Source organism: Vigna umbellata, chromosome 11 (genome assembly GCF_029865625.1).
Source record: "Vigna umbellata cultivar VRB3 chromosome 11, Vumbellata_1.0, whole genome shotgun sequence".
NCBI classification, from domain to species: Eukaryota; Viridiplantae; Streptophyta; class Magnoliopsida; order Fabales; family Fabaceae; genus Vigna; species Vigna umbellata.
Genome location: NC_142175.1, coordinates 11911454 through 11925228, shown reverse-complemented (window position 1 = coordinate 11925228; position 13775 = coordinate 11911454). Strand labels below are relative to the sequence as shown.

At 36.7% G+C, this 13775-nt stretch overlaps 1 protein-coding gene across 1 annotated transcript; it reads right to left on the bottom strand.

Annotated features, from left to right (window-relative positions):
• Positions 1–5306: 5306 nt before the first annotated feature.
• On the bottom strand, positions 5307–8310 carry LOC148190984 (uncharacterized). The gene is made up of 5 exons (XM_088101233.1): positions 7397–8310; positions 7240–7324; positions 7065–7164; positions 5809–6045; positions 5307–5389 (listed from the first exon to the last, which is right to left on the bottom strand). Exons 1-5 carry the CDS (start codon positions 8308–8310, stop codon positions 5307–5309), a joined length of 1419 nt encoding a protein of 472 aa, XP_087957359.1.
• Between the last annotated feature and the right edge of the window lie 5465 nt (positions 8311–13775).

The following is a 13775-nucleotide window of genomic DNA, read 5'->3' as shown; positions in this document are numbered from 1 at the left end:
TCCACAGTCAGTTCAACGTTATCAATTTTAACGCTGTTAAACGGATAGGACTAAAGTCATGCAATTTTCATAACGTAGGGATCCAATGTCTTCATTTTTAAAACCGGGTACTAAACAGAAATTCAATTCTTAACATGGGGACGAAGTACGCATTTAAGCCTTCTTTTAAATGAACCCACAACACGTTGAACTGATAAGGGCTTAGACGTTTTATTGACCAGCATGAAGCCAAAGCCTTAACTTTTTTTTAATATTTTCTATTTTTTCTTGTAAACATTCCATATAAAGTCGAATTATTTTAAGAGTTCGACATTTTATTTGCCAGAAATTATGCTTTTTATTTTTTTTTTAAACCAACCCATAAAACGTCCTTGTACCTGAAACTTGGTGAATTGGTGATTAAGGACAGGCTTATTTCGACGAGGGATCGAGTTTAAGTGATTTAGTGAGTGATAACATTAATGCATGAAGAAGAATTCTTACATACATGAGAGGAAACTTGGTGAAATCTAACCCCAACAACATACTCATCTCATATTAAAAACAACATCCGACCATCACTAGGTCTCTTAAGCAACAAATTCTTCAGCCTTGGCCATCATGGGAAGCAATCCTTATAGAGGACAAAGAATTGTTCTGGTAGAGATTTAAGGTAAAACATTGTGTTACTAATCATGTTTTATTCATTTCAAGTAGGAATTTCATCTACTTTATTTTAACATTATCTATTGTAACAACAAAAGGTGTAGTGGACAGATGAGCATGAAGCTCAAATTAAGAAAAACTTCCACATGAAATCATCTCACAAACTGTCAGAAATGTTTAGAGATGCAAGGATCGCAGGACAACGCCCTTATTGGGTGGGGGAGCACATATGGAATTCATTGCTGGAACATATGGAATTCATCACAATACCGCATTAAATGTGCTACTGCCTAGAGAAATAGGGCTTTAGAAAAAGGTGGTGTACTGCATATTGGAGGATCAATCACTACACATGAGCATGTGATTCGTATGGTAAAAATCTTAATTCATTTCTTATCAATAACTCTATAACATCATGTACTTTGAAATTAATATATATATATATATATATATATATATATATATATATATATATATATATATATATATATATATAACGTCATGCCATTCGTATGTTTTAAAATTTTACAAGCAACGGAGCTTGGACGACTTGTTTATGTTCATGAGGTGTTTACACAAACTCATCTTCGCAAGGGGAATGACACATCTGTTGATGATGTCTCGCAAGACCATTGTAAGTAAAGTTTTTAAAAACATTCAATTTTAACTTCTTTTTTTGTTTCACACTTTCAAATTATGTTACTGATGTTTTCTATCTTATTTAACAGGAAGATTTTTTCTACGAGACTAACACAGGCGAGATCAAAGGTGGGATCTTCTCCTGATCCTGACTCTAGAGCAGATGTTGATGATGACATCATCAAAACCTAATGATGGGTTAAGGTTGTCAGGGGAAAGAAGAAAGGACAATTGTGTGGATTAGGACAACTTGCCTCAAATTATAGTGCTGGAAGAGGAGAGATATTGAAACATCAACCATCTACATCCGGCACATCTGACCAGAGCAATGTCGTTAGTAGAGAGGCTTATGATTCACTTCTAGCCAGATTTGACAATCTTGAAAATCTGGTCAAGACATTGTTACCTCAGCAAGGACAATCTGCCCCATCATCATCCCAGCAACCACGCCCACCTCAACAACCTTCCTAGACCACATCTATGCAGGAAGAAGATCATGATGATGATTTTGATGATTACAATGATTATTAGACATTTAGGAACTTTTGAAAACATTGAAGTTATCTTTTTTATTTGTTTTGCCATTAGGAACTTTTGAAGACCATTAAACTTAGAATTATATTTCAAAACATTGAAGTTAGCTTTTTTATTTTCAAACTTTGTTCTGCATTTATGAACTTTTGAAGACCATTGAACTTAGAATTATATTTCAAAACTTTGAATTCATCTTGATGAATGTTGAATGATTGCATTTGATGACTTGCTTGGATGAATTGGCTGGCTGAATTGATGTTTGGATCATTTATTGCTATTGATTTCTTATTTGTAGGGTTCCTTATGTTGGGTATAAGGCACAAAACAACCTGCATTGGAAAATGGTATCTACGTTACCGACATCCTTACCGATGGTCGGCACCTCTCGGTAATTATCGACGGCCTAAAGCCGTCAGAAATGCCATACAGTTTCACCTTGAATTACCGAGGGCTTTTCTCCCTCGATAAATATCGACGGTCTGTAGCCTTCGGTATTACCGACGACTTTATGCCCGTTGGTAATACTGAAGGTCAATATCTGTCAGTGACGTTTTTCGACAACGACTTTACTGATGACTTTTTTGCCGTCGCAAGTGTGTCGGTATATGGTAATTACCGATGGATTTTTGCCATTAGCGAGGGATTTCGGCCATTGGTAAATCCCTTCTTTTGGAACTATATTTTCCAAGAGTTAAAACCGCCGAAAATGTTAAAAAAACCCTTGGTAAAATTTAATATTTTTGTAATGATAGGATTATCGGTGGATTCAACCCATTCCAAGTGCTCCAATGATATAATGTATTTGATACAATGACGTTTAAGCACGGTTCAAACAATCAGTGATTGTATACAAATGAAAGTGAGTGCCATGATTTACTCAAGAAATGATTTGCTTCACACACATAACCAAACCGTCACATAGAAAGCAAAAATTTGGGAAGGGACCATAATGTAAACAATTAGGACAAAGGGTTTTTAAATACTATTAAAATTTGTATATGCTTGTATTATCTCCCCTTTCAATATTTTCATTCATTCTTGACAAACACTAAAATTAAACCGATCTCATCCTCCACTTTTACAACTTTCACATGTTAAACAACATCTTTCATTTCCATTTCATAAAATTATGCCTTATAATTCTATTATCCCCTTCATGATTGAAGGGAACTTTGCCCATAATAATTAACATTGCTATCAGCTGCATTAAATATGATTTCTCAAAATTTAGTTATATTGTCCTTTATAATGTTTGGGTCAATCTTATGGGTTTTGTAATAGGCTCAAGACATTATGAGATCGAAATGTTTTTCGAATTAAGTATCTGAGAGTAATATACTATGTAAAAAGTAGGATGTAGATGTTTATAAACAGATTGAGACACCAGTAATCTCCTGTAATTTATTTATTTTTTGTTGATAAAGGAAATTGTATTTGGGACATTTTAGCAATGCAAAACTCTAACACAACGAGTTTTCTTTTTTATTCTAACTTATATTTGAGAGTTCACTTTCTAGCTATCTATACAAGTGTTTTTTCTCTTATTTTTTGAAATATGATGTGTGATGTACAATAAAAGGTTTTGTTAAATTAGAAAGAAATGCTTAAATTTATTTACAAAATCCTACACTACTTTCTACCAAGATGAAAGAATAACATAATGAAGATATGAATATGGTAAGTATGTTAAGACAAGATCGTCTAGATAGACTAGATTGTCTAGCCACTCATGTTTTTATATTTAATGAACAATACTCAATGATATAGAATATAATGTAGCATCTGATAATTATATGTGCAAGAATAAGACTGAATAGTATTTATCAAATATAATTGTCTATCCAAAGTATTGAATGAGATAAACATTTATAACACTACAAAAAAGTAGGGCATTACCGAAGGCCAAAAGCCCTCGGAAACAGCCCGAAACCGTCGGTAGAAGACATTTACAGACGGCTTATCGACGGCCAAAAAGCCCTCGGTAATTCTCTTGTCGCTAACATTTACCGAGGGCTTCTGCCCTTCGGTAATTTACCGAGGGCTTATGGCCTTCGGTAATTGCCGAAGGGCAGAAGCCGTCGGTAAATTACCGAAGGGCAGAAGCCCTCGGTAAATGTTAGCGGATGTGGGTATTTACCGAAGGCCTATAGCCTTCGGTAATGAGCAAGCGATGGTATTTACCGAAGGGCAAAAGCCTTCGGTAAGTTCGAGGGATATATCACAACCATTTGTATATGAAACCAACAACAAACCTGCATAGAAATTTTCACACCCAAACAGACCTGCATAACAATTTTCAAGCACATATAGACCTGCATAATGTGCATCTCAAAGATGCAATCATTGATCAATAATATCCATCATAGAACATCGATTAATGCAGAGAACATGTATTTATATTAATAAGACATAAGAATGTAACATAATGATATTCTAACATCAAAATTATCCAACTGATCTAACATCCATCCAAATTATCCAACTGATTAACATCCAAATGATGTAAACTCCAAATGTGATAATATCCAATTGTTTCTATAACTTGATTATAACAAAATGAATTCAATACTGTACATAGTTATCATCAGAATGATCTTCATCATCCTGCTCCGGTATAGATGGTTGGACTGCTGTGGGTTGGACTGAATTGGGTTGGACTGATGAGGGCTGGACTGATGAGGGCTGCTGAGGGACAGCGGGTGACGAGGAGGGTTGTGGCTGGGTCGGAGGGATAACAGATTCATCCTGTGAAGTACCAGGCAACACTCTCATGACCAGGGCCTTGAAGTTTGTAAACTCTGCTCTCAAATCAGTGATTTCCTGGTCACGTTGCTGCAGTGCCTGCGTGAGGCGGAGAACGACCTCGTCAGGAGTAGTGGTGGAAGAAGAAGGTTGGTGCTTTAGAGTGCCTCCTCTCGATGCTGTATAGTTTGCAGCAAGTTGTCCTGCACCGTACACTCGTCCCTTTTTCTTGCCACCAACGATGTCGATCCAGCACTGTGTCCTACGGATGTCATCTACTGGCATCATCCGGTGTAGGAGCTGACTCATGTTCAGATCTAACCTGTGAAAGTCTCGTAGAAAATTCTTCCTGTTGAAACATTAAAAGCAATGTTAGGGAATGATAGAATAACTTAAATGAAAAATTAGATGTAGGAATAGTAATAGTAATAGTGTTATTTGCTTACATGAGTCTTCCGAGATCTTTCATCAACGAATTGATTAGTGCCCTTCCTTACATGAGTCTGTGCAAAGACCTCATCAACATGGACCGCCCGTCCCAAAGCTTGTGCCTGTAACATAATTTAGAATTATAAGTGTACGTATGAAATAAATACATAACTTATATATGAAAGAAAAAGTTATGTAATGAAATTATACCATACGAATGGCATGCTCATGAATGGTGATCGACCCACCAGTATGCAGGGTGCCACCCCTTTCAGACGCTATGTTCCTCTGGGCTTTGGCACATTTATTGCGAAACTCTACTGTATTCCAATGAGCCAGTAAAGAGTTCCAAATTTGTTCACCCAGCCAGTAAGGGCGCTGTCCTGCATTGCGGGCATCCCTAAACATCTCTGACAGTCGATGAGATGCTTTCATGTGGAAATTTCTGTGTATCTGACTTTCATGTTCAGGTTTCCACTACACCTTCATCTGTAACATTAAAGAGAACAAACATTGATTACAAAACATACTCAAATAAGAGGGACAATTAGTTAAATAGATTGTTCACCTGAAAGCGCTCCTAGAATGGCTTTTTGTCGTCATCAGGTATTGTTCCCCAAGTAGGCCATGGACTTAGAAACTGTTGCTTAATTGAACGTGTGATGGCCTGGGAAGCAACCCTAGATGGAATAAACCTGGAGGATAATAGTCATTTGAATTACAATAGGGTTTAAACATCAAATTATATCAAGAGATTAAAAACTTACCCTTTACCATACGGCTCAATCCATGGTCGATCATGGAGGGGCGGGTCAAGACCTTCACCATCACCACTTGAATCTTGATCAGAAGATGGTGTGACAGTGTCAGAAGGCGGTAGAACAGATGAGGAAGGTATAGAAGTAGGGTCAGGGACAGGAGTGCGGGTTATAACCACAGGGGGAGGAGTGGGGGTTATAACCACAGGTGGAGGAGTGGGGGTTATAATTGCAGGAGGAGGAAGAGGGTCTGTTGCAGGGGTAGGAGTAGGGTCTACAGCAGGCGTATGAGGCGGGACTGTAGGGGTAGGAGGAGGCCCCACAGATGATGTACTGCCGGCAGCAGTGGTAGGTAGTCTAGCAGGCACCCTAAGTACATACTTTGGTGCCTGCCGTTGCCTCTTTTTAGGCCTTGCTACCCCCTTTCCTTTATCAGGACGCTCTGAACCTTGTCCTGTCATTACTGCATTTACATGGTTACAAATAAAGCGAAAAAATAGAAATGATTAAGTAAGGATCAATGGTTTTTAAAGTAAATGTATAAATAATTGCATACAACTTTTAACATGGTATTTTAGATAACTCTATTGAAATGATAGTTCAATTTGCTACAATGGATGTCAAACATTCAATCATCGTCATCATGATCTTCATCTTCATCTTCTTCTTCATCATCGTCTTTATCATCATCATCTTCGTCTTCTTCTTCGTCGTCATCATCATCATCATCTTCTTGTTCGTCTTCTTCTTCTTCTTGTTCTTCTTCTTCCTCTTCTTCTTGTTCTTCATCACCTTGTATTGTTGCTTGTAATTCATCTCCATCGCCATCAGGGTCGACCAATGCGGTTATACGTTCAACTTCAATAACTTCTTGTGGTTGTGACATTTGGTCAAGTTGGTAGGCAACATCTTCCTCAACCTCATTTGAGTCAATGCGACCTCTAGGCTTGGTTTGTATTGCTACGGCCCAACCACGCTTGTCAATATTGCGGAATGGTGGATATGGCACATAATAAACCTGTCTGACATTAGTTGGTAGAATGAAAGGATCAAACGGTCCATATCTTAATCTCTGGTTGAGTTCAACAATATTAAAGCGTGGATCGACTCTAGTACCAGCTCTAGAAGGATCAAACCATTCACAATAAAAAAGAACTACTCTGTTTGGAGAAGTAGTGCTGTTGTACTCTAACTCATATATTTTATGAATGATGCCATAGAAGTCATCATAACAACCCTCTGTTAGGCCCTTCACATACACACCACAATTTGATGTTTTCTTTCCTTTAGACCATTCATGTGTATGGAATTTGTAACCATTGGTGAAGTAAGTGTGCCATTCCTTGACACATCTCATTGGCCAATTCGACAGATGTCTTAACTCTTGAACCGTGGGAGTTAATGCCTGATTAAAAACCTACAAAGGTACTAACAAAATTATAAAAGCAAGAGTGAAATTAACCTTGCTCTAAATGTAGGAAAAAGTACAGACCTGATTTATAAACCAATGGGGAAACTCTGAGTGTATTCTAGCAGAAGTATTTCCTTCTGCGACATGCTCAGCCACAACAAATAAGCTGGAACAAATGAAATTCATTAGTGTATAATAATTCAACCGTTTGAAAGATAAGAGATGGATGATGACATACTCAAGGTACGGCTTCACTTCACTGCAATTGATTAAGACATGGACATGAGCAGAGTTGAATTCAGCATCAGTTAACCAATGAGTGAATTCTTTCCCTACGTGACGGCCTGATTGTCGGAACACTGATAATGCACCTTCACGTGGTTCAACTTGCCATTGCATTTCATTTCTGACATGAGTGGGGGACAACATGAAGTTTTTGAAATAATGTGAACAAAAATACGTTGTCTCTCTGTGCAAGTAAGCTGCACAAATTGAGCCTTCTACTCTAGCTTTATTTTTAACTGAACGTTTAGATTCTCCCATAAACCTTTCAAATGGATACATCCACCTGTATTGCATAGGTCCCCCAAGCCAAGCTTCATATGCAAGATGAATTGGAATATGCTCCATTGAATCAAAGAATGCAGGAGGGAATATTCTTTCTAATTTGCAGAGAATAATTGGGATATTTTCATCCATCTTTTTAAGGGAATTCTCCTTTAGTGTCGTGCAACACAAATCTTTAAAGAAGTTACTCATCTCTATCAGTGGATTTAACACGTGCATTGGCAAACAACTGAACGCAAGAGGGATTAAAGTCTCCATGAATACATGACAATCATGACTCTTCAACCCTTGAATAGTACCGTTCTGAACATTGGCACATCTGGACAAGTTAGAAGCATATCCATCTGGCATTCTAAGCTCCTTGATCCATCCACACACTATTCTTGCCTCGTCTTTTGAAATGGTGTAATTTGCTTTTGGTTTCAATAATCGGCCGTTACCTTGCGCCTTCAACTCTAAGTCTTTTCGTCCACAATACAAAGGTAAATCTTTTCTTGCTTTCTCATTATCTTTTGTTTTACCTATAACATTCATAACTGTGTTGAAGACATTGTCAAAGAAATAGATTTTCTGTGTGCATGACATCGAGGTTGTGTCTTAGCAAGTTGTCTTTCCAATAGGGAAGTTCCCAGAAGATGCTTCTTTTAGTCCAATTATGCCATTCTCCAAACCCTTCTATCCTATTCTGACCAGATTCAATGACTTTTGGATAGTCTTTCACTCTTCTCCAAACGTGTGATCCAGTCAACTTGGGCGGGGCCATATCCGTTTCAACTTGCCCTTTGCGAAATGCCTTTTTGTTTCTTCTAAAGGGGTGATCAATGGGCAAGAACCGTCGATGACAGTCAAACCAACTACTTTTCCGACCATAACTCAATTGGAATGACTTTGTATGTTCCATGCAATGTGGACAAGCTAATCGACCATGCGTGCTCCAACCAGATAACATGCCATACGCTGGGAAGTCATTAATAGTCCACATCAAGGCTGCCCTCATAAGGAAATTTTGCTTCCTTGAAACGTCATACGTCCAAACACCATTCCATAACTTCTTCAAATCATCAATCAAAGGTTCCAAATAAACATCAATCAATGATTTGGGATTAGATGGACCTGGTATTATACACGATAGAAACATGTAAGGCTTTGTCATACACATCTCAGGGGGTAGATTGTATGGGGTAACTATCACGGGCCAGCATGAATATGGTGATGCAGACGCCTGAATGTACGGGGTAAACCCATCAGAGCATAGACCGAGTCTGACATTACGTGGTTCGCTAGCAAAGGATGGATGTTTACGATTAAAGTGCTTCCAAGCTTCACCATCAGAAGGATGACGCAAAATTCCCGGAGTTTTGTTACCATCATGCCATGTCATGTGTTGTGATGTTTGCATTGAAGTAAACAATCTTTGTAATATTGGAATTATAGGCAAGTAGAACATGGACTTTATTGGAATTGGTTTTTTTTGCCTCCGTCCAGCATGCATTGTATGATATCAAGGTGAGCCACAAAACTTGCATTCAACCAACAATGCATCATTTTTGCCATTGTCATTGTCATAGAATAACATACATCCATTAACACAACAATCAATCTTCTTGACATCCAATCCCAACTTTGAAACACATTTTTTGGCTTGGTAATAATTCTTCGGCATCAAATTGTTTGGTGGTGTCAAATCTAACATCAATTTTGTATAGAAGTCCATTGCTTGAATGGGAACGTTCCAATTAGATTTGCCAGCCATGAGTCTAATGCACACTGACAATTTTGACTCAGATGAACCTTCAAATACAGGTAGATTTGCCTCTGTAAGTAAATTGTAAAACCTCTGCATCGTTTCATTTGGAGGCTCTTCATCATGACTATCGTCTGCTTCTTCAGCATGGTGACGAAGAGCATTGTCGACCATCTCTTGCATATAGGCAAATTGATCTATCTCAGATGTATGTAGAATAGTATTCGAACCTGATGCAAGCCGTTTCACAGCTGCAGTGGAGGTCGAAGGAATTTCTTCACCATGAAATGTCCATACCGTGTAATTAGGCATGAACCCTTTTTGGTACAGGTGAACTTTGACGACTTCATCTTTCAGAATCCTTGTACATTCGCATTTATTGCATGGACATCGAATCCCTCCATCAAGGGCATAATATTGATATCGTCGGGCCGTCTCCACGAACTCTTCAACTCCGATGACAAAAGATTCCTTCAAACCTCTCCTTCCACTATAACAACGGTCATACATCCATCCACGATGGTTGGGAAAATGGGCCATGTTCTGTGACAACCCAAATAAATAAAAACTTAGCCAAAACAGCAACACTTCATGTGACATAAGTAATAAACCTATTACTACTCAAGTCGAACATGGAAGTGAAGAGAAGTCCTCAGTATAGAAATGCCTTAGACATACTAAGGGGTTGTGTATTAAAGTTGGAGGACACTACTTATTACTACTGAAGTTCTCTTGTCTAGAGTACTTCCAAATATTGTGTAGGTTCTAAGTGTTTAGTGTATTTTTACCCTTCTCATTGCTTTGAGAATGTGTGTAGTACCATAGGTTTTTAAATGACTACTTAACTTAATCAAGTTATAGCCTAACAAATGAAAGACAATGTAAATGAACATACCATATACACATCAACATAATTTAGGCAATCAAATATCTGAGAAAAGCATGGATATATACTATGATTTGTGGTTTATGGAATTTTTTGCTTTTGAATAGTTTACTAGGTCCATTTCACTACTGTAGACATGTTAGGATGTTCACATTAGTTAAATTAAGGTTACATTAGGTCTAATTTTAGGTTGAAGTTGCCAAAGTTTAAGATTTATGTTGTTTTTGTAGTGTGAGTTTGTAATTAGCTATGTTTTTTCATCTGTGGTTGCTGCTTTATATTTTAAAAAGGTTTAGGTTTTCTTTTGATCAACTTTTTGTTTTTTTTTGTATAGTTAGTTTGGTCCTTTATCTTACGATTTGAAGTATTTGGGTTAGTTTTTCATAACAGGTGAATTAAGAATGGAATTTTTTATAGGAGAGGATCCACATTTGGTCTTTTGAAAGATGGTACTTGTAAAAAACAAAAGGAAAAAAATTACTGAAAAGCTGATCTGTTGATTGTTAGTTGCTATGATTGTTGTTATCTTTCTCTGGTAGTAACTTGTGGCCGTTAACTAAATTTATGGTTTGTGGTTATTATTTTGTTTGCACTGAAGCAAGGGCCATTCCAAGGTTTTGATTGGTGGTGGTGAAAATAGTGGGAGAGGAGTGAACTTGAAAGCTGGGGTGATCACTGATTGGAAAGATATTCCAGTGGAGCTTTTGATGTAAATTTTGTCACTTGTTGATGATCAAACGGTGATCATAGCTTCTGAAGTTTGTCGTGGGTAGAGAGAGGCAATTTGCTTTGGCCTTACCCGGTTGTCACTCTCAAGGTACATCTTTATTTCTTATCTTCCCTTCAAATGCTTTTATTTTTTGATTTAGTTATAATTTAACTTCTCTGTGTTTTCTGATTTCTAAATGTTATGTATATCAAACATTATAAACCACAAAAAATTATATTTTCACTCTCTGGTTTATGAATGTACATGATGTTTTTCTACGTATCTTCTATTAGCTTCAAATTGAAACTGTTATTCTTGGTTTCATTGGTTTATTATATGATCATGAATTGATTTCGTTTTGCTGCAATTTCGAATCTGCCGTAAGTTTTAGCTGACCTTTAAGATGTGTTTATGGATTGCCACCATAGAGACTTGGTGAGATTGTAGCCCATTTTAATTTGATATGATTGCTTTGCATTTCATATAGCAATATGGATTAATTCCTTTCTCTGGAAGACAACAGGATGAAGTGTGTCTATGGTGTTGAACAACTATAAGCTACTGCTAATAGGGCAACTTGGTTTAGAAAATTTTAACAAGGAAACTGATGAAATCTACTTCAGATTCCAGGTCAGTGTTTGACTATAGCAACCCTGTCAGTGTTTAACTATAGCAACTGATGAAATTTAAGCAAGACTGCCAAGAATGGAAGCCATTGCGCAGGGCCTTTGGGGCAATGTTTGACTATAGCAACCCTCCAAGTGGTGAAATCTACTTGAGATTCCAGGTCAGTGGCAGTGCAGGGATTTATTGGGTTCAGTCCAGGAATGCTATCTCTAGTGATTGGACGGCCAGAGCAACATATGACACCATGGTGCAGCTTAATTACGAACAAAAAACCACTTCAAGATTCCAGGAACAGATTCCAATTCATCTGGCATTCTAGTATTCAATTTGTTTCTGTTTAGTTACTGTCATCAATAGGAATGTTTGTGTGTACTGCTGTATGTGTCTCTGTTGTTGGGGACTAAAATAATGGGAATTCATGTACTTTTCCATCTTAGATAACATGAATTTGGATAAAATAAATGTATCATCTCCTTTCTCCTTTATTGGTATCTCATATCTCATCTTTAATTTTCTCTGTTATGTCTTTTTTATTTTGCTCAATTACCAAGAGAAATGAAACAGGCGAGATTTCTATGGAAAAGTAGAAACTCTACCCTTCTTTTGTTCATAAAACTAATTTGTATTAGTAAAGAAGGCATAGTAGGAGGCTTACGTTCCATAATGGCTGCTCATAGTGGAAGATTTCACTCACACTCATACACTATAATTTGTTCTTACATGGGATTTCCAACACTTTTTTCTAGGTTCTAAGTCTAAAAACTCTTACATATTTCACAATCAAATTCAAACAATTCAAAACAAAGTATGACAAAACTCAATGTATACAGTATCATAAACTCCATTCAACATAACTTAACATTCAAAGTGGACATTCACAACATTTTATAACAACATCAAATTCATCAAACAAGAATGAAAATAACATATCACATATAATCATGCAATTTCAGTTTAGGTGACCGTACCTTCGCCTTTGTTATCCTTTCCTGATCAAGTCTTCTTTGTAGACTCTCTTCCTCCCCTTCTGGCCACAATTGCTTTAAAAACTCACCTAAGACATCAAATAGAAGTGTATTTAAGGTTATTCATTAGATATTGTTCCATTAATTTAATGACCATAGCAATAGTTTAAGCATTATCTAATAGTATCCAAAAAGGAATAACAATAACCAACTAAAACATCACCAAACAAATTTATCATACTGCACCAGAATTCAACAAACCAAATTCTTTCAATTTGGACAATTTTTGCCCAAAGAAATTAATCAAACAGTAGGTTCCAAAAAAATTATGCACTAGAGAAAGTCCCTAGTTGGGTGGTTCAATACTAAAAGACGTATGGAAGAGATTTAAACACACAGCTCAATGTTCAAGCAACTTTGTTTGATGATTTTATTTGTGTTTAAACTCTAAAATGAGTTATAAACAACTTGCAGCTCAAAATCAATACTCCACTTCCAATTTAACTCAAAAAGTGATGGTTTAGAAAGAAAATTTTCATATAAACCAAACTATGACCCAATGAGGTGCATAAGACTTTATTTTTAATTCTTTCTTCCTTTTTTAAACTTTTCTAAAGTGTGAACAATTAAAAATAAGAAAACAAAGTCCTGTAGACTTGTTTGATCAGGCCATCTTAAATCATTTTTCTTGTTCAACTATATTGATTAAAAATAAGAAAACAAAGTCCTGTAGACTTGTTTAAACTTTTCTTGCTCAGCTTGACTCAATTTTGTTGAAATGAAGGTTGGTTCAAGTATGACTCAACATACACTGATATAGAGTTACCTAAAATGATAAGCAATTTTTGAATTGAGTTTGAATCAACTTGATTTATGTTTATTTGCTTTATTAATATGATCTAGCGCATTTCCTAGGTTACATTTCAGTGCCTACTTCGTTTCTAAACTTTACTTAATTGCCTATTCAATCTTTGGCCATCTGATGGACAAATTTATGAACACCAAATTATGATGTCACAAACTTGTTTTCAATCGGCAAGTATGACCGAATCGTTCAAGTAATAAAACTTGGTAAGACCAAGTATCGTTCTTCCCAAAGGACTCACGACCTAGTTTAGT